Source organism: Vigna unguiculata, chromosome 6 (genome assembly GCF_037176805.1).
Source record: "Vigna unguiculata cultivar grain cowpea cultivar isolate G323 ecotype 2 chromosome 6, ASM3717680v1, whole genome shotgun sequence".
NCBI lineage: Eukaryota > Viridiplantae > Streptophyta > Magnoliopsida > Fabales > Fabaceae > Vigna > Vigna unguiculata.
In genome coordinates, this window is record NC_140797.1 from 49,246,932 (window position 1) to 49,273,040 (window position 26,109).

Consider the following 26,109-nt stretch of genomic DNA (forward strand, 5'->3'; position numbering starts at 1 on the left):
ATTTCGATTCCAGGTTACAATATAAAATTTGTGCAAATAGTCAGTTAATAGAGAAATATTTTATCAAATTGTATGTAAAATTACAAAACAAAAACATGTAAAACTAGAAAAAGAAAAAAACAACATACAAAAACCTAAAATGATGTCTATAGTACTAGAGTTTACAAGCTTACGTAGAACATTTAAGGGGATAAATTAATACTTACAAAGTATTGGAAAGTAATGAGCATATTTGTCAATTTCCTTCTATTAAAGGAGATAGTTTTTTGTTTTTTTTTTCTTTCAAACATCTTGAAATTAGACATGGTACCATTTTCAAATTCACCTCCATGTCATCCTTAATGAAAAAAGGAAACTAGTTGAACATGTAGAAGTCAAATCACCACTTCATGAAGATAATTCATTTCTTTTGCTTCACATCATTTATGTTTCAATGCAAACATGTAACCTGAAGGAGCATAGAAATTTTTGTTCAAGATTATGATAAGGAGTCAATGATAAATGAAATAAATATGCACTTAGATGGCAAAATTCATATGATAACAAGGTTTTATTAACTAAATACATCACACAATATATTTCACCCAGCTAAAATTATCCAGGTCCAATTTCATATATATATATATATATATATATATATATATATATATATATATATAAATAAAAGATTAAGAAGTCATCATTAAAAGGTGGAACACACACCACCAAATTCATATCCCCATCAATAATATTGAAAGAGCATGAACTCGGTAACAAAACCCAATAACAATAAGATCACACCAAATTATCTTCATAAAAAAAACAAATATTATAAAAAAATAACTTTTTTTTAAATAACTTGATGTTTTCACCTCCATTTTAACCTATTTCAATAATAATAACTAAGAAAAAGAAAGTAATTTTAAAATTTTAAACAAATTCAACTCCCAAATTTTCCAATTAAATAGATAAATGAAAAGGTACCTTAAAATAAGAGTGAAGAAGAGTTTCAAGACAGAAATCGTGGGTGGATCGAAGTGGAGGTACATGGTCGCGACTAGATCCTTGCAAACAGGTGAAAAAAATTGTCTATGGCACGACCAATCTTACCATTCTCTTCCGACCTTATTGTAGACTTCAATTTTTCTTATTTTTTTTTTTTTCATTTTGTCTTTTGAATTTAGTAAAGGTTTAGTTCACAATTTTTGGAATATGTTTGCTAATAAAATAAATAAATTTTACAAGCGAAAATAATGTCCTGCAGAAAATCAAATCAAACTAAATGTGGGGATATAATATTATAAGCATTAATCTTCTTGTTTTTATAATAAATTTACCAAATAGTTTTTCTTGTTTGGCTACATTTTCTTTGCTTTTTATTTTTCATCCCTACAATTTTAATGAAATCAATATTTTGCACCTTAAAATGCCTCCAAAAGCCAGACTAATGAAAATTAGCAGAGAAATTATCGCAAACATTCACATAGAAGAGATTTAGGGGTAAAATAAAAGCAAATGTATATAGAAAAGAGAGAGAGGGTAAAGAATAAATCATTTTTATAAATAAAAATCAGGAAACTAGGTGAAGATCTCCTTTTGAAACCTAGTTCTTCATCAAGAAATAATGTTTTTTCAATCATAACTTGTGGGCACATGCACCACAAACAGCTTTCATGATCTTCTGTATTGATTTCTTCCTTGAAACGATGTGCTCAGCACCATTTACCTGCTTAAAATTAACCAAGTGGCATAATTCTGATATGATCACAAACCAGGTTTCAGTTCGAGAGACCTCACAGATGAAGCTATATAACGAACAATGATCGCCACCAAGAACTACCTGCAGTTCCTAATTAACAACTTGGTCAGCATTGAAGTTTCCAAAGACACCAAAAGTTGAGATTTTATGGTAAGATTTGACATTACCGACATTACCTCGACGAGCACGAAGACGAGTTTCATGGAAATCAAAGTAGGACCGTGTCCAATCTAGGACTGAACGAATAGGTCTGAATGAAGCCAACTGGTTCCAAATCCAGTTCAAACTGTTTGAGATATCCTCAAACGCAAACCTCATGTCATTCTCATCAACTTGGAAACGGTAATGATAATTAGCATCAGGAGTAACAACTCCTTGCAGCTCGAAGCGGCACACAGGGCAAGTGTTGTGCATGCGCAACCATGGGGTGATGCAGTCAGAATGGTAGAAATGTTTGCATGGCAACTCTCTGACTTCCATTTCAAGCTCAAACTCGTCTTTGCAAATTGGGCAATTGGGGTCACTACCCAAATGGGTTTGCGTCAGTTTCACCACCGGCAATGCTGCAATGGCAGAAGATGCTGCAGGAGGTGGCCCTGGTCGAGTATTATTCTGAATCACCCCATCGATGAAGTCATCTAATAATGTCTCAGTGTGGTTGCTCGGAGGAACCAAGTTCTGTGGTGGGGAAATAGGCCTAGGTGCACGAGTTGGCCTTGGAAATCGGAGTGTAACCCAAGCCTGAGGATCTGCACCATCTTCATTTTCTGTATTTTCTGTTTCCCAGTGTGTGGTTGTGTTTAAGTGGATGTTGTTTTGCCTCCTTAGAGGTGGATCAAGAATGAGGGCCAAGTTATGCAGAAGTTGAGTAGCTGGTGAAGGTTCCAAGTTATTTGGCACGTTCATGAGAAGCCTTGGCCTTGAGATATCAAGCTCATAACGCAGGTGGTGGAAGCAATAGGGGCATGTAGAACCATTATTGTTTGTAAAGGGTATCCTCACGGTTCTTTGGCAATACAGGCACCAGAAATAGTGAAAAGTTCTCGTTCTTCTGACCCCATTCACGACGATGCGAGAACGACCTGTTAGAGACATGTGGATTGAGATGAAAAGGTTGCTGTGTTTTTGAGGAAGAAGCGAGCTTTTTTTGACAGAAACAACGTGGAACTGTTATATGTATTGTGGTTTTGACATGAAGGAGAAAAAAAAAGGGTGCGTGATGAAGAGGAATGACCTAGGATTGGAGGCACAAGAAAGGGATTCCTTTGTTGCAATTGATATCTGGTTTGGTTTTAGTCCTATAATGTCATGCAATCATGTTGCTTTTTTTCTTGGAGAACTGTTTCTCCATTGCACAAGGCAAAGGATGCTTGAATGATAATGGCAAGTTACAGAGAGGTTTTGGTTTCCTTGAGGGTTTGTAGATACATGTGATGCAATACTATATTAAATTGTTGATTGTTAGCACACAGCTTTTCTTTCTTCATGGATGTTTAGTATAGCAACCCTAGACTAGATGCAAAGTAAGGAAGTATTTCATTCAAGTTAACTTGTTTTTAGCTTTTTTTAGTGTTTTAAAAACAAAATGATCAAATAGAATTTTAGAAGGAGTTTTTAATTTTAAAAGTTATTTTTAATTTTTTTTGTTTACACTAAATTGATATAAAGATGTGTATACAAATAGTAGTTCTCACTAAATTAATCTAAAGATGTGAAAATATATGAGAATTTTCTTGGTGAAAAATAAGAGTTAAAATTTATCGAATAAATTTAATTTTAAACTTAAAAACTTCTGTCTTATATTTAGTTTTAAAAAGGTTTAATAAAACACTTTAAAAAGTTAACTTAATTACTTCTGGTTCATTCATGGACAAGGGGATAGGGAGAAAATAAACAGAGATAGATAAATAATAGTAAAAAAGCATGTTAAGTGGATTAATATAATCAATACGTGGATTTATTTTTAATTGTTAAATATTAAGAGGTGAAGAATAAAAAATAAATAACAAAATAACTATTTATCTTATTTTTAACGGATACCATCCTATCTTTAATTGCATTTAAAACATAAACATTGATTTAAGATATCTCAGGACAATTCTTTTGGGTTGATCCATTTAGAAATTTAATTAAAAATAATAAATTTGAATATTAAATAAGAAGAAAAAATTATAAATTTATGATTTAAAGATTTTTTATTAAAGTTGATGTTATTCTTATATGAATCGACTTGTTTTGATAGTGTTAGATCAATCAAGATATTTGAAATATTATCCGTTTTGAAATTTGAGATTCATGTCATAGTTTTTTTACTTGTATTCACTTCTAATGATGAATTTGAAAGTGAATGATCGAATAAATTAGAAAGATTTGAAGATAAAGATTGTGTTATTTATTTTAAAGGATTTAAAGTTAAAAGTGATGAAATTTGAATAAAGTGTGTGAAATAATTGATATATGTTATTGAATAAAAAAAATATTTTAATAGGGTAAGATTTTTTATTTTTTTTTACCAATAGTTAAAATTATATTATTATTATTATTATTTTCTTTGGTCACAAGCTAATTTTTTTTGCATGACTTTTTTTCTTAGAAAAAAAATGGAGAATTTGGTCTCTTTCTAAAGGGCATATGTGAATTCAATCCTTCCCGAGATTTATTCATTCGTCCATCTTTTAGGATGTGTTCGCTTGGTAGGATAAATTTAAGAGAAAGTGTAAAAATGAATTTGCGTTAATTTGAGTAGATGAATATGTGTGCTTTTTTGAGTGGATTTAGAGGGTAAAAAGAGTGGATTTGAAGATGAATTTTATAAAAGTTAGTGAGTGATTTGATTAATGTAATAGATTAAAAAAAGGTTTTAACAGATAAAAATTTGAAAATTACTAAAATATCTTTGATGGTAAAAATTAAATTAAATGATAATTAGATGAATTAAAAATATTAAAATTTAAAAATATAGTAATTATCATTAATTAATATACATATTTTTATTATTATTATTTGCTTTTTAAAAACAAACATGGTCCAAAGAAAGAAAAATCATATTGTCATGGATCAAATTCACTCTGCAATGGATTTGGAAGACCCATCAGTTTAATAAAAAGTGTATTTGGAAATATCATGGATCAGTTCCAATTGTCATGGATCGGTTCCACTCTCACATTTTCTCATGGATTGGTTCCGCCCTCATGGGATCGGATCCCTCTCCACCACCAGCACACATGCACATGAAGAAAACATATTTAATTTGAGGGTAAAAATGTATTTAAATATGTATCTCTCTCAAATGACATCAATTTAATGGGGACCGCAAAATAAATAGATCCCGCAAATCGTCACCTTTTCTTGCTCTCAAACTCACTTAAAGGAATGCAGATTTCACCTCTATTTCATCGTCGTCATTCTCTATGAATAGTTATTCCCCTTCAAATAAACATAGCCTTAATAAGTTGAAGCGGAATAAAAGTTTTATTTAGGATGTTGAGTTTGGAGTTTAGTTATTTCTCTTCAACGTAGCTTCTTTACCCTTTAATTGATATCGAAAACTAAACAGATTTTAATGTTGTGTTAGAAAATCAAATTTTTCATCACTTTAACACATAATCAAACAAATAACCAAACAAACAAGCATATTGCAAATGCATCCTCCAACATAATAAATTGATAGAAATAAACACAATTAAAAGAGAAATGTTTAAAGTAACCGTATTACATTACTCCCTTTAAAAAATGTTAATTAGTTTAGTTAAATAGATTATATTGATTTTGAAAATATTAATTAATTTTTTTAAAAAGATTGTTGCATTCAACGTAATCATTACTAACCAAATTACAAGAACTTCTAAATATGTCTATCACATTATAATGATATTAGCAAATATTAAAATAGTACAATTTAAAAAGTTACATAATTGAATAAAAATAGTATTGAAAATTGTGATAATTATTTTTAAATATAAATTAGCTGTTGGTTTACTTATATTATTAAATAAATAATTATTTTTATTTATTAAAGATAATTTTTTTTAATTTTTATTAAAAGATTATATAAAAAATGTTACTAAATAGTTTATATATATATATATATACATATATATATATATATATATATATATTAAGAAGTGAAAAAAAATTGTATGTACATATACACATACATGTTTGATAAAAATAGTTGAATTTAATAAAAAAATGAATTTAGCATATAAAAATGTTTAGTTCAAAAAAAGTTATTTAATCGGAGAATGCTAACTAACGAAAGGACACTTGTTAAGAAATAATAAATGTGTTTTGGTATCATCATTTCTACATTGAAAGTTGAAATAATTAAATACAGTAATTAAAATAGTATAAATACATATAATAAATTTTATAAAGACAAAAATACCTTTTTAAATTTGTAGACAATAACTTACTGTTACAAAACAAGAACTTTGGAACTTTTAAGGTCTCTACTAAAAAGAAAAAAATTCAATTAAGTCTCAAATTGACACTTTAATTATTCTTTTTATGTTGTAACATTTTTAGATTTTTAACACTATTTTTTGGTGGGTTTTCTGTTAATTTATAATTTTTTATGTTTTTTTTTTAATTTTTAGATGTTTAACACAATTTTTTTTTGTTGATTTTTCTGTTAATTTAAATTTTCTTATATTTAATTTTTAGCAACATTAAAATATAGTTATTTTATCATTTCATTAGTTTTTAATTTTTATTTATGAACATTAAATAAAATATTAAATACACATGTACAAGATTTATGGGCATTTGTGTCCTTTAAAGAAAATAAAGTTGCATTAATGGTTATTAGGTCAGATTTTATTTAATATTACACTTATCTATGTGCTTTTGTAGGATCCAATGAATATTAATTATCCTTAACCAGTGTCCTTAGAGCACTGGTTAGCAAGATCCTATTTAAATATATGAATATATGATGTTATTTAATATATACTAGAGTCCACACAAGCGCGATAAGGTATGTGTGTATGCATTTTTGTACATATGAATGATAATATGTTAATAGTGTAATGTTATTAAGTTAATGTATAAAATAAATTTATATTTATTAAAAATAAAGCGAAATGAATAGATAAATTAATTGTTGATGAATAAAAAAAAGAAAAAAAGATAAACACTTTTATAGAAAATAAGTAAAAGTAATCATTAATTTTAAAAAATTTAATAAATAATTATATTATAAAGAGTAAAATTGGTATTAAAGATACATATTATTGTTTATATTTCTTTTTTAACCTTTTTGAATCAAAATTTAGTAAATGTTAATAGTATTCGAAATATGCTGACTAAATAATTAAAAAATTATTTTTTTTATTATGTTGTTAGGAAATGTATATTTTTACGACTTTTAAATACATTTTTAAAACATGTTTAATAAATTTTCTGTTTTACTTTCTCAAACAGTATAGTTAATAAGGCCTAAACATTTCCGGAGACCATAAAACATTCTTATTGGAATTTTAATTTGAAAAATAAAATTAGATCGAAAACCAAAAAAGAAAACAATAATTATTGCTATTAAAAGAGTTTGGAATTTCCAACAAAATAAAAAGGTAGGTTTTAAAGTAATCACATAATAGTTAAAATTATAAAAAAGGGGTTGTAAAGAGAAATTAAAAAAACGCAGTTTTAAAATTAGAGTTAGTGTTTGACCAGAAGGGATTTGAGGGGTGAGAAAATTGGATGTGTTAGAAATTTTGTGGTTGTGGAGAGTGATTAAAGGAAGGTGAAGGCGGCCGAGTGGAGGCGAGTGAACTCAGTGGGTTTACAAATAAGAATTGGGTTTCGGATTGGGTTGTCCTCTTCTCTTCTCTTCTTCCTTCATTCGTTCATTTCTTCTTCTGCTTCTTCTTCTTCTTTTTCTTCTTCAATCGCTTCAATCAAAGTATGAGAAGAACAATTTGTTCGTAGAAGTTGTTGTTCCTCACTATTAGGTCTTTCTTCCATCGCTCTCCCTTCAAACATGCTTCCGGCACTCTCTCAATTCAAGATTAACCATGTCGGGGCTAAATGCTCCCCTAATCCTATTCCCATGCTTCCCACGCTCCACCACACGCGCCGCCCTCTCCTTTGTCGATCCTCTTCATCCTCCGACCTCAGGAATATCTCTGGCCTCAAAATTACCGCCCAGGTCGAAACCGACTCCACCTCTCACTTGGAGCGTTGCTTTAACGCGCCTATCGCTTCCGAGCCTGCCTCTATGAAAGGCGGCCAGTACGGCGCGTTCGGCGCCGTCACCTTGGAGAAATCAAAACTCGATTTATCACAAAAGGAAACCTTTTCTAGCCCTGAGGTAACTCCTCTCCATATTTTTAGTAACTAATTAGGGTTTTATTCCAGAATTTGTCGTTCTCGCAGAAAGTGAATCAGTGTATACTCTAGTTACGGCTTTTCCGTGTTTACAGTACAATTAGCGGTACTTATACTTGTTTTTATTTGTTGTGTTGATCAGATGGAATAGTATCCGCATGAGAAATAACGTGTCAGTGCATGTTTCAGGGTTATCAGTATACGAGAAAGTATCATTAGTTTATTTTTATTTTTTTGTTATTTATCTAACAGTGTTTATCATTTCTGTAGTTACTAGTGGCAAGTGTGGCTGTAGAACTTAGATAGAAGGTGTTGTGTACCAGTCTTAAGTCTAAACTGAGACTGGATTAAACTTTAATGCGATAATAACGTTGTTGCCATAAAGGATTACTGATTGCCAGGGTTTTAAATCAGTCATGGATGCGGTTTCATTGTGTTTATTGATAGTGTGGGAAAGCATGGACAAATGCGTGCGGTTGTAAATACTTGAACAAAATCTTGGTCGTGGACAGTATTTGTAAGATTAATATTTATGCATTTATATATAAATTATTATACATGCATGTAAGATAGTAAATATAAGACAGAGAAAACCATCGTAACACACATCTAATACTCAATAAGCTTAAGTTCATAATTATAGATTTATAAGCATAAAGAGAGTCAATAACTAAGCTGATCCCCGAGGTAGAATTCTTAAATGACAATCAATTATACAAAACAACTTATAATACTGTATTAGTTTTTAGTGCCTACTCCAGAACCACTTGATACAAAATACATGATGTGAACATCAGACAATAGAGTAAAGTGCTGTTAACATCAAGCTGGTTGCAACTCCAGAACCACTCAACATCTTAACAGAGCTGTATCTCGCACAAATATGGAGAGAAAACGGCACAAACCAAGGCAGAAAGAAACAAGAAAGAGGCAACGTTGGCATGGGCGAGAAAATATCTGATGTAGTGGAGGGGACGCTCTGGTTGTGGTGGTTTGTGCAACAGAATATGGGGAAGGTTTATGTGAAGTTGAGAAGACGTAGATAGGATGTGTTTTCATTATTTAGGATTAGGGGCTTGGGTTTTATGGGCTTAGGCTTTTAGAAGCCTTTAAAGAGAAAACAAAATGCACGATTCCACAATTTTATGCTCTTCTGCAACAATTCTACCGAGTTTGAAAATTTCCAATTCTGCCCATGGATGTACTCGCCCAGCAACAGTAGACTGACAGAATTGTGCCCTTCTCTGAGTTGAGGCTCGATTCTGACTACCATGAATGTTACTTGTTCTAGACCCTAGAACAATGTGGTATGGCTCAGTAGCTACCCTAATTGAATTATTTACTCCCAGACATTAACAATGGTATATTTATCAGAAGCTTGTACAAGCTCCCACTAAAGGTAATTTTTCATGATTATGTATGCTATAAAACCGCATCAACATTAGGCTTGTTTCTTGATTCTTAGCTATTTTTTGAGTTTCCATCTTTCGCTCTAAGCCCCTGCCTATGCATCTCCAATTAATATTTTAATTTTAGGTGCATAATGTTCTGACCAGAAGTTATGTAGAGAGGAAATGTCTCCGTTCGTTCTTTTATGTTATCTCCTGAATTTATTAACTTGTAATGAGAGTCTTTACAGGACCAGATTGGTCAGTAGGTGATGCTATGCTGGATCCTTTTAATGTTGTTGATTATGAATGCGTAAAAATGATGATATTTAGTTTAATCTTACTGTTTGGTTTGAACTCTGTATCTGAATTTTCAGTATTGCCTACATGGCCTATGTATTTACTTTGTGGGTGGCGACTTGCATTACATGAGTGATTTTTTAATGTTTTCATTAGCAAGCTTAATATCTCGAAGTTCAGTAATACTCCCAAAAATTTAAAATAAACCAAGTCCAATGGTATTGTGTAGTCCATGTAGCTGAGATTTATTGTTAGTATTTAGAAATTCCTTTTTGGTCTTTTGTTTGCAGCTAGCTACTGGGGGAGGTGGTGGAGATATTGGAAAGAAAATCAATCATGGTGGTGGTGATGGAGGTGATGATGATGGTGACGACGATGATTACTTTGATGACTTTGATGAAGGTGACGAGGGAGATGAGGGTGGCTTGTTTAGGAGACGAATACTTTTTGAAGAGGTTAGACATACTGTTCATTTTATGTAATAAGTATTTCCCCCTTTATGAAGTATACAACTTTTCATGGCTTTCATTTGATGTTTCTTCAAGAAATGAAACTCATTCTGTCTTTGTTGTAGCTATTTGACCGAAAGTTTGTGGACGCTGTGTTAAATGAGTGGCAAAGGACTATGATGGATTTGCCTGCAGGGCTTCGGCAAGCTTATGAAATGGTACCATAATTTTCAGTTTAATTTTAGTTGTTTAGTCCATTACGCATAGGGCTGCATACTGACTGAAATTTGTTGTATAGGGGTTGGTTAGTTCAGCTCAAATGGTAAAATTTCTCGCAATCAATGCAAGGCCAACCACCAGTAGGTTTATTTCCCGAACACTGCCTCAAACACTATCAAGGTCTTTCATTGGCAGGTAATTTCAGTTATGGCCTGGTTGTAGTCTTGAAATATTTTATTCTAATATAAGAACATTTGGGATCTAATGCCTCACATTTAACCCCAATTTTTTTTCTCCTGAAATCATTAGGATTTAATTTGATTTTATCTTTAGTGATTCTATTTTAATTCAGGTAATTCAGGTAATTAGCAAGAGTTTAAATTGCAGTATGTTGGCTCCAATTATTATTTTATTTTAGAGAATGAGTTTGTGAGTTGGAAGAGTACTTTTGCACCTAGAATTAAGGTTTTTTCCCCTTCCCCCTTCATTCCCATTAGATCTATTGAACTTTGAGCTTTCGTTTTGGAGTGAATCTTTGTATACACTACTATCTCGTATATTCATCTTTTTTTGTGCAGGTTGCTTGCAGATCCTGCATTCTTGTATAGGTTTGTATTGGAGGAGGTAGCTACAGTGGGTTGCTCATTGTGGTGGGAGTTAAAAAATCGGAAAGATAGGTGTGTTTATGCATTTAAAACCGTTTGGAAGTTTGTCTGGTATTCTTAATGATGAATTATAATAATAATTTTTAACTTGAATTTGAATCTAGGATAAAGCAGGAGTGGGATCTTGCACTTGTGAACGTGCTGACAGCGGCAGCATGCAATGCACTAGTTGTTTGGTCCCTTGCTCCTTGTCGATCATATGGGAACACATTTCGGTTTGATTTACAAAATACATTGCAGAAGCTTCCAAACAACATATTTGAGAAGAGCTATCCACTTAGGGAATTTGATTTGCAAAAGAGAATCCAATGCTTTTTGTTCAAGGCTGCTGAGTTGTGCATGGTTGGTTTGAGTGCTGGTGCAGTACAAGGTGCATTGTCAAACACTTTGGCCAGTAAAAAGGAGGGAAGGTGTGCAGGATTGAAACTCAACCTTATTTTTTATAGTATTCAATTCATTTAATTTTTTAATTAACCCTTGAGTTTTACCCACGATTGATCAAATCACGAGTGCTAAATACTAATGTTAATCCTTGCATGTGTTGCGCCTGCAGATTATCTGTTACAGTCCCGAGTGTGAGCAGTAATGCGCTTGGTTACGGTGCTTTTCTCGGAATTTATGCTAACCTTAGATATCAACTGTTATGTGGGTTTGATAGAGCAATGATGACCCATTTTGATGTTATTGGAGTTGCCCTGTTCTTCAGCACAACATTCAGGTGTGGTTTTTTCTCTGTCGAATAAGTTGTTCACCCTGAATCCGTTTTACCATTTTGTTTTAATGTAAGTTACATGGTAGAGGAAGAAATTATTTTAAGATCTGTTGTTTGAAAACTTATTCCCAATTTTATGCAGGTTCTTGAATGTTCAGTTAGGAGAGACTTCCAAGCGTGTATGGCTTGGAGTTGAGGCAGATCCACTGGCTCAGTCGGATGACCTCTTGAAAGTCTACAACAGGACGTCTGAGAATGTAGAAAACCAATCCTCAAAATGGTTTATATCAAAGAATGCGGTTGTTTCTGGGCTTGGGCTCCTGGGCATCAAACAAAGGAATGCAGACGGGGCAGGTGCAGAATCTTCAGCTCCTAAAGCTCGGCGAAAAAGGATTGTTCGGAAGAAGGTTGCGGCGGGTTCTGCTTGATGTGACGTTGTCCAATTTTGCTCTTTCCTACTTCTGGAGTATCCTTGGGCGGTTCACTGGCTGCTCCATACTAAGTTGGGGATTAATTAGTGGACCAACATTTTTTTATCACATTAACTGAGATTTCAGGAGGGTTTTGTTTCTAAATTTTGTAGGAAGTCTTATATTCATCGTTTGCGTTTTGCTATCTGATTCTGTACTATATATTTTGAATCTATTCAATAAAGTAGAGCAAGTATTTTCTTTTTCACCTTAGTCAAAAATCTTGTTATGTCAATGCAATTGACACAAATATAGTTCTTGTTCTCGTCTCATTCGAGTTTCATAGATTTCCTAGCCTCACGAACGAATGTTCTGAACTCGAAGAATCTTCCTAATCTTGGATTTCATGAAAAAAAAAGCAATAAAATTATACATTGAGGTAAGTCAAACGACAAATACGAGAAGCATATGGAAAGTAGAATTACATGAAACAGGAGTTAAAAAAAATGCAATTATATGAAATAATAGAAAAGCAGAAGAGGGGAAGGAAGTGACGGAGAATTGAAAGCATTATATGAAAGGGAAGGGAAAGGTAAATTGGTTTGGTAATATCCAGAATGAGTTTGTTGTCAGTGGTGGAGTCGTGGGTGGTGTACCAGCCAAGCATCCTGAACTTCACATGGAACCCTCCTCACACCCCTTTCTCCTCCCCTCTCTTCCTCACTCTCTCAATCATCACCTACCTCTCACTCACTCTCCTCCTCTACCTCATCCCTCTCCCACCCTTCCCACCTCGCCTCCTGAAGCCCATCACCGCCGTCCACAACCTCACCCTCCTCCTCCTCTCCCTCCTCATGGTGGTGGGCTGCGCCCTCACCCTCCTCACCCACACCCCCCACCTCCGCTGGGCCATCTGCTTCCCACCCGCCACACCCCCCACCGGGCCCCTCTTCTTCTGGGCCTACGTCTTCTACCTCTCAAAGTTCCTAGAATTCCTTGACACCCTGTTCATCATCCTGTCCCGCTCAACCCGACGCCTCTCCTTCCTCCACGTCTACCACCACTCCACGGTGGTCCTGATGTCCTACCTCTGGCTTCAAACCTCCCAGTCCCTCTTCCCCATCGCCCTCCTCACCAACGCCTCCGTCCACGTCATCATGTACGCCTACTACTTCCTCACCGCCCTCTCCTTCCGCCCCTCCTGGAAGCGCGCCGTCACCGACTGCCAGATTGTCCAGTTCCTCTTCAGCTTCGCAATCTCTGCCCTAATGCTCCACTACCACTTCTCCACCTCTGGATGCTCCGGAATTTGGGGCTGGTGCTTCAATGCCCTCTTCAACGCCTCTCTCTTCGCCCTTTTTCTTGATTTTCATCTCAAGAGTTATGCTAACAGGACCAACACCACCAACAACAAACACAAGGACTCTTGATCATTCCCCACACCATCTTCAGTAAGACACAATATAATTATTTGTTTGTTGTATTTCAATTTCAATGACACTGCTACTTCTCTCATTTTCTTTCTCTTGCCTTACAATTCAACCCATCAAAACATTTTTATTGTCTAGATTGAACATTCATTAGTGTTACAATAACAGTTAAACCCTCATACCAGTTGTATGTTTCATTTTGCTCCCTGATTCCAACACCCAAATGGACGTTCTCCTGGTAAGTTTTGGGTACCACTTTTGCAATAAATGTTGATAAAAAAATTACGACTTCAACAAGCTAGCTAAAGTGTTCTGTTTCAACACAAATCTAAATTTTTTTCTTTATTTAGTATTTCTGTCTTGGTTGACCTCCATCCTAAAAATCTCTGTTGTTGAGAATCTGTGCCTTGAAAATTTGAGTTTTGATGCATACCGTCATCCTTTTCTTCTTCACTTAGATTATGTTATTAGATTATTTGAAATTTGCAGAGAATTTAGTTTTGAATAATATTTTAGTCTTTTAAATTACAATAAACACAATGTTAATCTGTTAAATTTACTGTATAAATAATATTTTAGTCTTTTAAATTACAATAAATACAATGTTAAATTTTGAATCAATGCTTATTGTTTTTTAACGTATATAAGCTAGTGTATTATGGTTATGTTGGTTGTTTTATCATGTTTATAAAATGATTTTGGATAAAGGTATGCTATTTTATTTTTGTGATTCAGGCTTAAGAAACGGTTCTGTTCTCTTTAATCATCCGTTAGCTTTAGAATTAGAAGAACAAAACTGCAACCTTTGACCTTAGACCAAGTTTTTTATATGAGAACTGTTAGAATCAACCCTTAAATCTTAATAACTAAATTTCAACAAGTAACTAAGTTGTGAAACAATATTAAGAAATGATAAAAGAACCTTTTGAAGGTAAATTTAATTAATGATTTATGAGTTTACACATCATAAGTGATCACGACCAAAATACTCCATTTGTGTCGTTTTTTTGGGCCGTTTTTTATTTGGGGCCTGCGAACTAACTTGCATAGCCTGTCTTGCACTAACACTAATAAAATCAATGAAAAAAAAAATGAATGAGTTTTGACTAAGGTGGTAACTTGGACAAATTTTTCAAAACCATAAATTAAGGGTATAAGTAACCTTCGTTAAGTCAAATTTTGTCTGATCCAAAAACATTTAATTGAATTTTATTGGACTATATCAAGTTTACGAAGTAAAACAATTACCACTTCCTAAAATATGTATAATTTTTTTTTCGGGTGCTTTATTTTTTAAGGTAATGAGAATATTTATAATACATAAATAATATTTTTATAAAATTTAAAATTACTTTTTATGGTAAATTTATTAAACCATTAATATATTATTATTTATTTATTAGATAGTTGTCTTCCGTTGAGTTTGTCGGATTTAAAATTTATGAATTCACTACTGGAAATATTTTAATTGAGTGTATTAAAAAAAAATCAATTAAATCCGTTCACTTCAACTCAATAAAAACTTAGGGATCATAGAATTTATAAGTTGAGGGTAATTCACTTTTACTTCTACTAATTAACAAACGTGATTAACTTAATTTTCATAGTTAAAAACTTCTTGGTTTACTTATTATATATAGGGAATGAAGATTGACCCGTTTGCCAGAAATGAGTTGTTACGGATAGATACGCATAAAATTTGAGTTATAATTTTTTTAATTTCAAATTTAAGTAATAGTTTTGTATTATTTGTTACATATAAAAAAGAAAAAAAATATTGTAGTTATATACAAAGAGAATTCTTTTCTTTTGTATATCTAATTCATATTTCTATTTTATCCTATAAAATATAATTGTTGTTAGAATAACCGTTATTTTGATTTCTTTTCTAATAAGACACAATTATAATTAGTAAAAAGAGAAAATTATAAACTAAAATATAATTTTTGAATTACTTTTATACTGTTAAATATCAGTATCTTTATTTTTAATAAATTAGTATATTTTAATTATAAAAGTTAAAGTAATTAATATAATTTATATTGTTTTGTGAAGTCATAACACAACATTCGATATAAACAAAAAAAGAAAACGCAAATTAAAATTATTTATAATAATTTATTTTATTTGATGAAACATATTTTATATTTTTTTTCTCATTTTAAATACAATGCAGATACAAGAAAAATAAAAACTAAATATCAAAAGTTATTATATAAACATATTAAGGATTTAATAAATCTTAAATTCTTATTTATTCGATAAAAGAGTAAAGAGAAAGTTAATCTTTTAATTTTCCTTTTATAACATTCAAGATTTAGGTTTAATAAATTTTATAATAGTGTAATAATTTAAATTATGTTATGCTCACTTAAAGCAATTTCATAATATATAATATATAAATGAGGAGCAAACCTCATCTTACAAGTCAGTTTTGTGGAACTGCGTTAGGCTTAAAGCCCACTTTTAACATGGTATCATATTTAAATCGCTTTTCGCATTTTCTCCTTTCTTGTTGATTTTCTGTCATGGCGAAAAATTTCTCTTTGATTCTTCAACAAGAACGTGAATTTAAGGCTATTTTTATTCTACTTCTCAAAAGTCTATTGCCAATCTTGCCTTTCACAAGGGACTTGGGCAACATTTTCGCGATGGTTTCTTTGGCAATTGTGGACGGGGATGCTTTACTCGGTCCTGTGGTCACAATCCCAAGTATTGTGACCATTGTCACCGAACTAATCACACCTCTGGTAATTGTTGGATTAAGCATGGCCTGCCTCTAGGTTATCACCAAAACACCAAAGTCCATCCACCTTCTTACACGCTCTATACTAGTATGGTTGATATTGCCTCATCTTTGTCGATCTTTGTGCCAAGAAGGATGATAAAGTTGTAGCTCAGTTTGGTTTCTCTAGAGAGTAGTATGAAACTCTTATCACCTTGATCCAATTGTCTCAAAATGATTCTTTCACAATTGTTGTTCATCAATGTAGTACCAAATCCACAGGTTTTGTTTTTCCCTTTTCTTCTTGGATTTTAGATAATGGTGCTACTGACCATGTTTGTCCTTTTAAATCTTTATTTCAAAATTTCAAACATATTTCTCCTATTTCTATACAATTATCCAACCAAAAATCTATCATTGCTAAATTCTCGGATACCATTGTCTTGATCAATCTTATCCTTCATAACACCCTTTTTGTTCCTGAATTTCTACAAAAAAAATTGAAATTATCGACGAAATTTTACCAACAAATATAATTTTGTCGGTAAATTTGAATTACCGACGAATTTTACCGATGGTAACATATTTCATTTATCGACAAAAATATTTGTTGATAAAATCTGTCGGTAATTCAATTTTTTTTACTGACAAATTTATCGACGAATTTTTTCGTTAGTAAAAGAAGCGAGAATTCGTCGATAATTTAAAATTTTTTATCGACAGATAAATTCGTCGGTAAAAGAAGTGGGAAATTTCTGGCCCAAATTTGAATTACCGACAAATTTTTCTGTCGTCAAATCTGTCGATACTTACATAACTCAAAATTTGTCGATAATTTAATTTTTTTTGATAAATTTACTGACGAATTTATCCGTCGGTAAAAGGAGCAGGAATTTTCCCGCACAAAGCTCACCTTAGAAGAAGAAGAAGAAGGAGAGTGACATTAAAAAGAAGAAGCAATGACGATTGTTGAATGTCAAACCAAATCCAGGTAAAAACACAAGAGTCACGCATTAAAAAGAGGAAAACAATGGTTACTGCAATTTTTCGGTTGAAACGAAAGAAGGAAAACATTGGGAAACACTAGTTCCCTGTTAATGAAAGTTGGATGTTGTTGGATGCTTCTTGCAAGAATAAATAAATTATTAGCAAATAGATTAGGATATTCTAGTACCTTGTGCGAGACTTTACTTAGTAGCAGCCATTGCCGCTTTATTCACCTGTATAGCCAATACAATCAGCATCTCTTGGTGTCAAAATAATCAAAAAAGCATATTATATACATACATATACAATATAATGATATGAGCACTAAAGAGACATTGTAAGAACATCAATAAAGATCATAGATAAACTAGTGCAGCAAGATCCGAGCTACTTAGATTTTGACATGCTTGCATGACATCAATTGGCCTATCCCTTATAAAAGCTTTCAAGATCAAAACTCGCTCTTTAGGACTCGGAAGAGGGACATGGATATGTTTACCTAATTGACCATGCCATATGAAAGCATGATCAATCACCCTTAACCTGCAAAAATGAGAAGCTAACTTAAATATGATGTGATGTATAGTGAAATAACTAGAATGGTGAATAAAATGTATAGAAAAGATGTAAAGAATAATTCTGATGTACCATATATATACATACAAGAGTGCTATAATTCCTCATCTACTAAAGGAATGAGTGCACAGATTTGCACATATTTGCTCACAAATATAATAATGCCTAAATTATAGATAATACAATATTTGACATATCTTAACAAAATGTACTTGTTTGTAGCACCAATCAAAAAAACACTGCTTCTTTCATGTCTCGCCTCATCCAATTCAGTAAACAACTGCATATTCATATTGTCATGTTTCTATCTTGTTATTATGACTACACAATTTCATTACAAAAGACTACTAATTATTTTACCCACCCAGCTCTTCATTCAATAACTAACCCCATAACCTCCACCACGTTCTCTTGTTAAAACATCAACCTGAAAATGGCATGGTCAATTGGGTTCGGGAGTCGCTACCATAGTTTATTCTGGAAAATTAAAGAAAAATCTTAAAAAAAAATAGTCTTCGAAACCAAATTGGATTCGAGAGTCGATTACATGTGGGGAAGGTATTAGCATCTCACAACGCCCGTCTTAAGACGGTTCCCTCTTTAATTAAGTGTGCAAGATAAAATTTGATGCTTAAAATATTTGTTGTTCCCTTAAAAAATCAAACAAAATAAAAAAAAACACATATGAAAATAATAAAGATTAAACAGAAAAATATTTTTTTTATTTTTTTACCCGACGAGGATTGTACCTCGCTCCTACATATTTCCATTTGGAAAATTAGGGATAACGTAGTTCTTTATAAAAATTTTGTTTGATATTATTATTATTTTCTTAATTTTAGATATATATATATATATATATATATATATATATATATATATATATGTCATTTTCTTATATGTCATGGTTGGAGTGTAAACAACAAACACTGAGAATGAAAGTATGTACAAAACTTTGGGCCCATGAAAATAGTATGATAATTAAAAACATATTAGATTCTTCCTTCTCTTTTTTTTTCTTTTTTTTATTTTTTCTTTTTTTTTTCATGGTAGAATTAAAGTTAAAAAACCTACCATCAATCAAAATATATTTTTTTATTTTATTATTTTTTACAAAACAAATGCATTCACCTTAACAAAATGCGGTATTGACAATATATATATATATATATATATATTAAAATTTTGGTTTTTAAAATATGCTTTAAGAAAATAAAAAATTAGAATATTAATATATTATCGAAAGTCGACTTTTGAAAGTCAAAATATATTATCAAAAGTCGACTTTCAGAAGTCAAAATATATTATTGGAAGTCGACTTCCAAAAGTCAAAATATATTACCAGAAGTCAATATATTACCGAAAATGACTTCCGAAAGTCAATATATTACTGAAAGTCAACTTCGAGAGTTCAAAATATATTACCAGTTGACTTTCATAAATATTATTTCTGGGGTTTAGATAGTCAAAGTTAAAAGGGTATTTTAGGTAGTTTTGTAAAATTTGGGAGTATTAAAGAAATTGTTGGAGGTACAGGGAGAAACAACCTAAATGAATACATGCACAATGATCAATGAGAGATTCAATCATGCAAAGACAAAAATCAAAAGTTTTAGAAAAAGAACATGAAACTGATAAGAGAATTTAAATATACTTACATAGATAAGGCTGACATAAATTAGTGAAAGAAAATAAAATTCATCCAAAAATATAATTGCAATTTAAAAAAAGTACTACCTTACACTCTTCAGGATATTTTATCCGGTCTACGATGTGCCTTTTAAACTCCTCTTTCATTAGATTAGGTCCTCCTCTCACGTCTTCCCATTTTACATCAGAAAGGGTAAAGAAACCTTCACTCCTTAATGGAGGTATTACTTCTTTGTATGCCTTTTGTATAAATGTCCAGATAAATACATTATTAGCAAGAGAGACTGAATAATTTTGATGGTGTCTTACTTTTACAACCAAAAAGAGTTAAATAAATTGTGTTTTATGATCAATCTTCATCCATGTAATTGTCTTTGAATGTGCTACTTCAATTTTGCACGGCATATTTGAGATATATGATAAAGACAGGAGTGGAAAAATTGATCCATTAGAATTAAGAGATGCTTTGTATGGTATTGATTATGTTGTGCCTAGTTTAGTTCTATAATTGAATTTGTGTTCAGTCCAACAATGCTGATTTTTGTTGTTTATACATTGTATTACTCTATAAATGTTAACTTTTGTTGAATTGGAACAAGACTAAATAAAAGTGAAAATGCATATGGTGTTTTGTTGTGTTTTCTTTTCAATTATTTCTATTTTTTCTTATGTTTAGGATGAATTTTTTTTCTAAACAAAGGCTCATGGGCTAGTCCTAACCCATAGGACTTTGTGGGCTTTTTGGTCCTGTGGGTTTTTCTAGCCTCAACCCACGTGGGGCAGGGTCAAACCATGAGAAATGAGCTAATTTGACCGGTCTAATTGAGATTGCAATATGTGAATATAAATACGTAGTTTGTCATATGAAAAAGGGTCGAAAAAACATTCTCGACATTTCTCTTATTATTTTCCATTTCAAAAAAAAAAAATTAAAGGAGGTAGAAAAAAAAAGAAAAAAGAAGGCATTCTCTATACTCTCTCTTTCTCTCTAATTACCACGCACACAAACGCATCTCATTTTTATCTCTCTCGAACAAAAACACAAAAATATTATAAAAGGAGACAAGAAAAAAAAAGATAGAAGGTACGCTATTGTTAGTTTCTTTTTCTTTTGATTTTTTAAATTTTCAAATTTTGTTTTTTAAATCATAAAAAAATATTTTTTTTCCATTTCTTTGGTGTCGATTTGACCGCTTGCGTTGTATAACGCCCATTTAGACTTTTATTACTTTTTTTTGCTAAAAAAGATATACCAATCTAAGAATATGAAAAATTATAAAAGATTAAAAAGATAAAAAGAAGAATTTACTTTCAAAGTGTGTCCAGCTGCTCGCGTCACGTGACACCAATAATAAAATAATACTAAAAATTTGAATGAAAAAGTTTTCAAAATTATTAAAAACCATTAAATCATTTGTCAAATATTTTTTCAAATAGTTTGTTCAAAAAGAACTACGTAATCCTAATTCTCCATTGTAAGCGGAGATACGCAGGAACGATGATTAATCCTTGTTGGACCTAAAAAAAAATTTTTTTTTTCTGTACATCCTTTCATTGTTACTTTTTTGGAAAAAATAAATATTTTTAAAAACCATATAATTTTTTCACATCTAATTAAGGGTACCGTCTTAGGATCCAAAATCTAATTTTTCGCAGATCTTGTTTTTTTTTTTGTTTTTCCGTAGTTTTTCATAATAAACTATGGTGACGACTCCAAACTTTGTTTTTACAAATTTTTATTTCTGATTCGTCGTGACAATCCTATTATAACTCGGATGATTTTTTGAAGGTCAAATAAATCGTCAAGGTTGTGATATGATGTAAGTAAATGCAAAATCTCATTTCTGTCAAATTCATCAGGATGAGAAATGTGAATTTCTTTATCAAAGCAACTAGAACTTCCGCCTTCTGTCTGAAGTGGCCAAGTCAATAATGTTAAGTTTGTTGGTCGCTCTAAGTAAAATAACAGGGACATCGCTCTCTTGAAAAAACCTATTTAATTCATCTAAGCATGTCATTAATTGAATAAATTTTCATCTGTCCATCTCACACATGAAATCCATTCTTTTAAAAGAGATTGCATCTATCTCATTAATAAAGATGATGGAAGGTGCAGTTGTATAAGCTTTAGCAAAAAGTTCTTTAATATCACCTAATCACAAAAAAGAACAATCAGTATTTGGATATAACCAACGAAATCATTTGATGGTAGTAATTAAAGCAATAGAGGGGAAGTAAATTGAGAGAAAGTAAATGTCAATACCTTCCGAGACTAACTCAGCTGCTGAAGTAGGGTAAAAAGGAATACCAGTCTCGTTATGGGCCAATTCTATTTTTTTAATATTTTTTAATTTTCACATTGGTTCTCTTTGGAAGGGAGTGGGAAGAGAAAAAAAAAGGTGTGAATGCAAATTGGAATAAAAAAGCAGAAAGTGCAAGTGTAAACTGATGAATCAAATAGTATATTCTTCTTTGTCCCTACGGTGTAGGTTTTTTAAAACCCTTATTTTTCTAAAAACCTCTTCTTCGTCCCACCGGTGTGAGTTTTTTAAAAATCATATTTTTCTAAAAGCCCATCTTTTTCAACCCAACGGAGTGGATTTTCTAAAAATCATATTTTTCTAAAAACCCCTTTTTTTCTTCTCCGTCCCAAATGTATGAATGAAAAATAGTTTGAAAATAAAAAAGAATCTCAAAATGCATTGCGTTTGCTTACCTAGATGATGCGACGACGAGCAGTTGGATCTGGAGAAATGATTCATGTTTGAGAAGAGGAGGAATATACGAGGGATTTTGAGATTGAGAAATTGAAGTATGTAATTGAGGAGTTATGGAGTACCTGATAGGGGATGGAGCGTGGGAGAAGAGGTAGAAGATGAAGAAGCATAGAGAGTGAGCACAGGAATAAAACGAATTTATTCGGTGATAGAAAGTGTGAAGAGAGACAGTTAAGTTTGATGAGCGTTTCAGTTTGACAACTTCTCTCACAACCTGACGTGGTACTGTCGCTTTCTATTTTTTTAATATTTTTCAATTTTCACATTGATTCTCTTTGGAAGGAAGCGGAAAGAGAAAAAACAACAAAAGATGTGAATGCAAATTGGAAGAGAAAAAGCAAAAAGTGAGTGTAAACTGATGAATCAAAACATCTTGTTCGTCTTCTTCAATCACGCTAATCTTCTCTTAATCGTTGTTCTTCCTCTTCAAATCCTATTTTTCTAAAAACCCCTCTTCTTCTTCATCCCAACGGTGTGGATCTTCTAAAAACCTTATTTTCTTAAAAATCTCTTATTCTTCTTCTTTGTCCCACCTGTGTGGGTTTTCTAAAAATCATATTTTTTTAAAAACCCCTCTTCTTCTTCATTCCAACGGTGTGGGTCTTCTAAAAATCATATTCTTTTAAAAACCCTTCTTCCTTTCCGTTCCAACGGTGAGGGTTTTCTCATATGACATGACTTTTTTTCTTTTTTCGATAAATTCAGTAGTGAGTAGTGACACTTTTATGCCTTGAGTTAATGTGATAAAGTTAAGTCTTCATACTCTTATTCCATCAAGTGAGTCCAAATTTGTCCCTCTTTATTTTCCTTTTCCAAAACACAAAGAGGGACAAATTTGGAATCACTTGAAGAAATAAGAGTTTGAAGATTTAACTTTATCACATTAACTCAAGGCATGAAAGTGTTACTACTGATGTTATCGAAGAAAAAAAATATTCATGTCCAATGAGAAAACTCTAACTGTTGCTAGGGATGGCAACGGGTCGGGTAGGGCACGGATAGTGCCTACCCACAACCCGACCCGTTAAAAAAAAAATCTGCCTGTTACCCGCCCATTTACCCGTCGGGTATCCGCTTAAAAAATACCCGCGGATACCCATGGATACCCGATACCCGCAAATATTTAAAAAAAAATATGTATTTTATAAATTTTTTAATATAAAATTATAAAAATAAAATATAAATTAAATTAAATTAAATTATAATTATAATTAAATTTGACATAATAAAATATACTATTACTTCTAATTTTAATTAAATTTAACTTAATAAAATATAAATTTAATTTTAATTTTAATTTTTTGCGGGTAACGAGTACCCGTGGGTACGGATAGTATGATACCCGTATCCGACCCGTTTATAAGCGGGTATTAAAATACCTGCTACCCGCTATCCGCGGATAATAAATACCCGCGGGTAGTAATTATCCGTCGTGGATTTTATCTGCGGATATCCATGGGCATGGGTATTTTTGCCATCCCTAGTTGGGACGAAGTAGAAGAAGAAAGGTTTTTAGAAAAATATGATTTTTAGAAAACTCACAGCATTGGGATGAAGAAGAAGAAGAAGGGTTTATAGAAAAATATGATTTTTAGAAAACCCACACCGGTAGAACGAAGAAGAAGAGAGATTTTTAGAAGAAAAAAAAGGATTTGAAGACGAAGAACAATTAAGATGAAGATTAGCACGGTTGAAAAAGACGAACAAGATGCTCTTTGATTCATCGATTTGCACTCGCACTTTCTGTTTTTTTCTCTTCCAATTTGCATTCACACTTTTTTTTCTCTTCCCGCTTCCTTCCAAATAAAACTAACATGAAAATTGAAAAAGATTAAAAAAATAGGAAGTGAGAGTGTTACAGATTGTGAGAGAAGTTGTCAACAAATGAATGTTAATATATAATTTTTCTTTTAGTTTTTATCTAAAAATATATTTTTTAATAAAATTAACTAAGACCCGTCTTGTTTTATATTTTTAATTTTTATTGTAATAGTGAATTTAATTGTTATTGTATTTGTATTAATTATTTATTTTCATAAAATATTTAAATCAAGGAAGATTGATAATATGAAAATTGTCGCAGCCGAAATCGCGACGAGACGACAAACAAAAAAAAAATTGTAAAAATAGAGTTTGGAGTCACCACCATAGTTATTAAAGGAAACTATGAAAAACCATAAAAAAGAGCAAGGTCTGCGAAAAACCAGATTTTGGGTTCGGGAGTCGGTTACGCGTGAGGAAGGTATCAACACTCCCACAATGTCCGTCCTAAGATAGTGCCTTTAATTAAATGTACAAAAGTTATGTGGTTTTTTCAAAATATTTAATTTTCCCCAAAAATATTAATAAAAGAATGTACAAAAAATAACAAAACTATTTTTTTGATTTTTTGGGTCCGACGAGGATTAATCCTCGCTCCTACGTATCTCCATGTGAATGGAGAATCAGGGTTACGTAGTTCTTTTTGAAAAATCTATTTGGAAAATTATTTGAAAATGATTTAATTTGTTTTATAATTTTGAAAATCTTTTTATTTAAATTTTAGTATTATTTTAAAATTAGTGTCACGCGACGCGATCGGCCGGATAAACACTTCAAATGAATTCTTTTTTTTTCTAATCTTTTATTTTTTATTTTTTTAATCATTTATAAATTTTTAATATTTTTTTAAAAGTTATTTTAGAGTAGTTGTGGATGTCATTGCGACGTGAGTAACCAAATAAATATAAGAGTAAACAAAGAAAGTTATACTTTATTTTTAGATCATCTGTATATATTTTTAGAAAAAGCAAAAATCTAATTTCATGCGACGCGAGCGGTCAGGCAGACAATAAAAAAAGGGGAAAAATTATTTTTTATGATTAAAAAGAAGAATGAAAATTGAAAAAAACTAAATCGAAAGCTGAAAGAATTGAGAGTAACATACCTTAAAAAATTTTCAATATCTCCTCACCTTTTCTCTTTACTTTTTTGTTTTTGCTTCCTTTTCTAATTTGTGTTTGTTTTTTCCAATAGAGATAAAGATGAGAGGTGTCTATGTGAGTGGTAATGAGAGGAAGTGTATATTAGAGAAGTGTAGAGAATCTTTTTCTTTTTCTGACATAGTGCATATTTATACTCACACCTTCCAATATCAATGCAATATCAGCCTTAATTGTAATGAACAATATAAGGAAGGAATTGGACATATCAGAGTTTGTAATACAGAAAGTTTGTAGATTTTTTTTAATAAACAAATTAATGGACTAATTATTATATTAAGTAATTGTTTAATTAAAATGATAATATTTAAATAATTAATATTTTATTGTACTTGTACATTTTATATAAAAGTTAAGGAACATTTATAGATATAGGTGAGTATTGTTTGAACTCGTTCCCGTTTTAACGGAAAACTCTTGCATTGACTAGGTATGGATATGAGTATGAATATAGAGAATCCCTAAATTTTTTAATTGGATATGAGAATGAGTACGAAAATAATATCCCGCCATAACACTTGTGCCCGTTTATATATTTGATTTTTAAGTTGAGTTTATTGGAATTGCTGGAGTATAGTAACTAAAATTTATTAAAACATGCTTTATTCAACTAGTGTATAAGTTATTATTGAGGTACGGAAATAATGTTGTATTTACAATCCAATATACAAAATAGATTTAATCGAGATTTAGTATAGGTAAAATAAATGAATTTTAAATTTGTTGTTAATTATTATTTTTACTATAGAATTATTTATTTCAACGATTTTGA

General features: G+C 31.4%; 3 protein-coding genes across 6 annotated transcripts; 2 read left to right on the forward strand and 1 right to left on the reverse strand.

Moving 5' to 3' along the window:
• Window positions 1-150: 150 nt before the first annotated feature.
• Window positions 151-2,989, reverse strand: LOC114189152 (E3 ubiquitin-protein ligase RING1-like). Of its 4 annotated transcripts, none has more exons than XR_014995811.1 (3): window positions 1,915-2,989; window positions 964-1,819; window positions 151-448 (listed from the first exon to the last, which is right to left on the reverse strand). XR_014995811.1 is itself a non-coding variant. In XM_028077856.2 (2 exons), the coding sequence occupies exons 1-2, from the start codon at window positions 2,831-2,833 to the stop codon at window positions 1,785-1,787; spliced, it is 963 nt and encodes a 320-aa protein (XP_027933657.1). In that variant the 5' UTR covers window positions 2,834-2,989; the 3' UTR covers window positions 611-1,784. The 4 variants fall into 4 exon arrangements, 1 of the variants encoding a protein (XP_027933657.1); XR_014995809.1 differs by having other exon boundaries at window positions 964-1,828; XR_014995810.1 differs by having other exon boundaries at window positions 1,906-2,989.
• A 4,479-nt stretch (window positions 2,990-7,468) lies between these two features.
• On the forward strand, window positions 7,469-12,479 carry LOC114187319 (plant/protein, putative (DUF3411)). The gene is made up of 8 exons (XM_028075540.2): window positions 7,469-8,051; window positions 10,047-10,211; window positions 10,331-10,423; window positions 10,504-10,619; window positions 11,003-11,101; window positions 11,194-11,499; window positions 11,643-11,807; window positions 11,944-12,479. Exons 1-8 carry the CDS (start codon window positions 7,722-7,724, stop codon window positions 12,227-12,229), a joined length of 1,560 nt encoding a protein of 519 aa, XP_027931341.1. The 5' UTR covers window positions 7,469-7,721; the 3' UTR covers window positions 12,230-12,479.
• A 266-nt stretch (window positions 12,480-12,745) lies between these two features.
• On the forward strand, window positions 12,746-13,820 carry LOC114187320 (fatty acid elongase 3-like). The gene has a single exon (XM_028075541.2). The coding sequence runs from the start codon at window positions 12,829-12,831 to the stop codon at window positions 13,639-13,641; it is 813 nt and encodes a 270-aa protein (XP_027931342.1). The 5' UTR covers window positions 12,746-12,828; the 3' UTR covers window positions 13,642-13,820.
• Window positions 13,821-26,109: the final 12,289 nt, after the last annotated feature.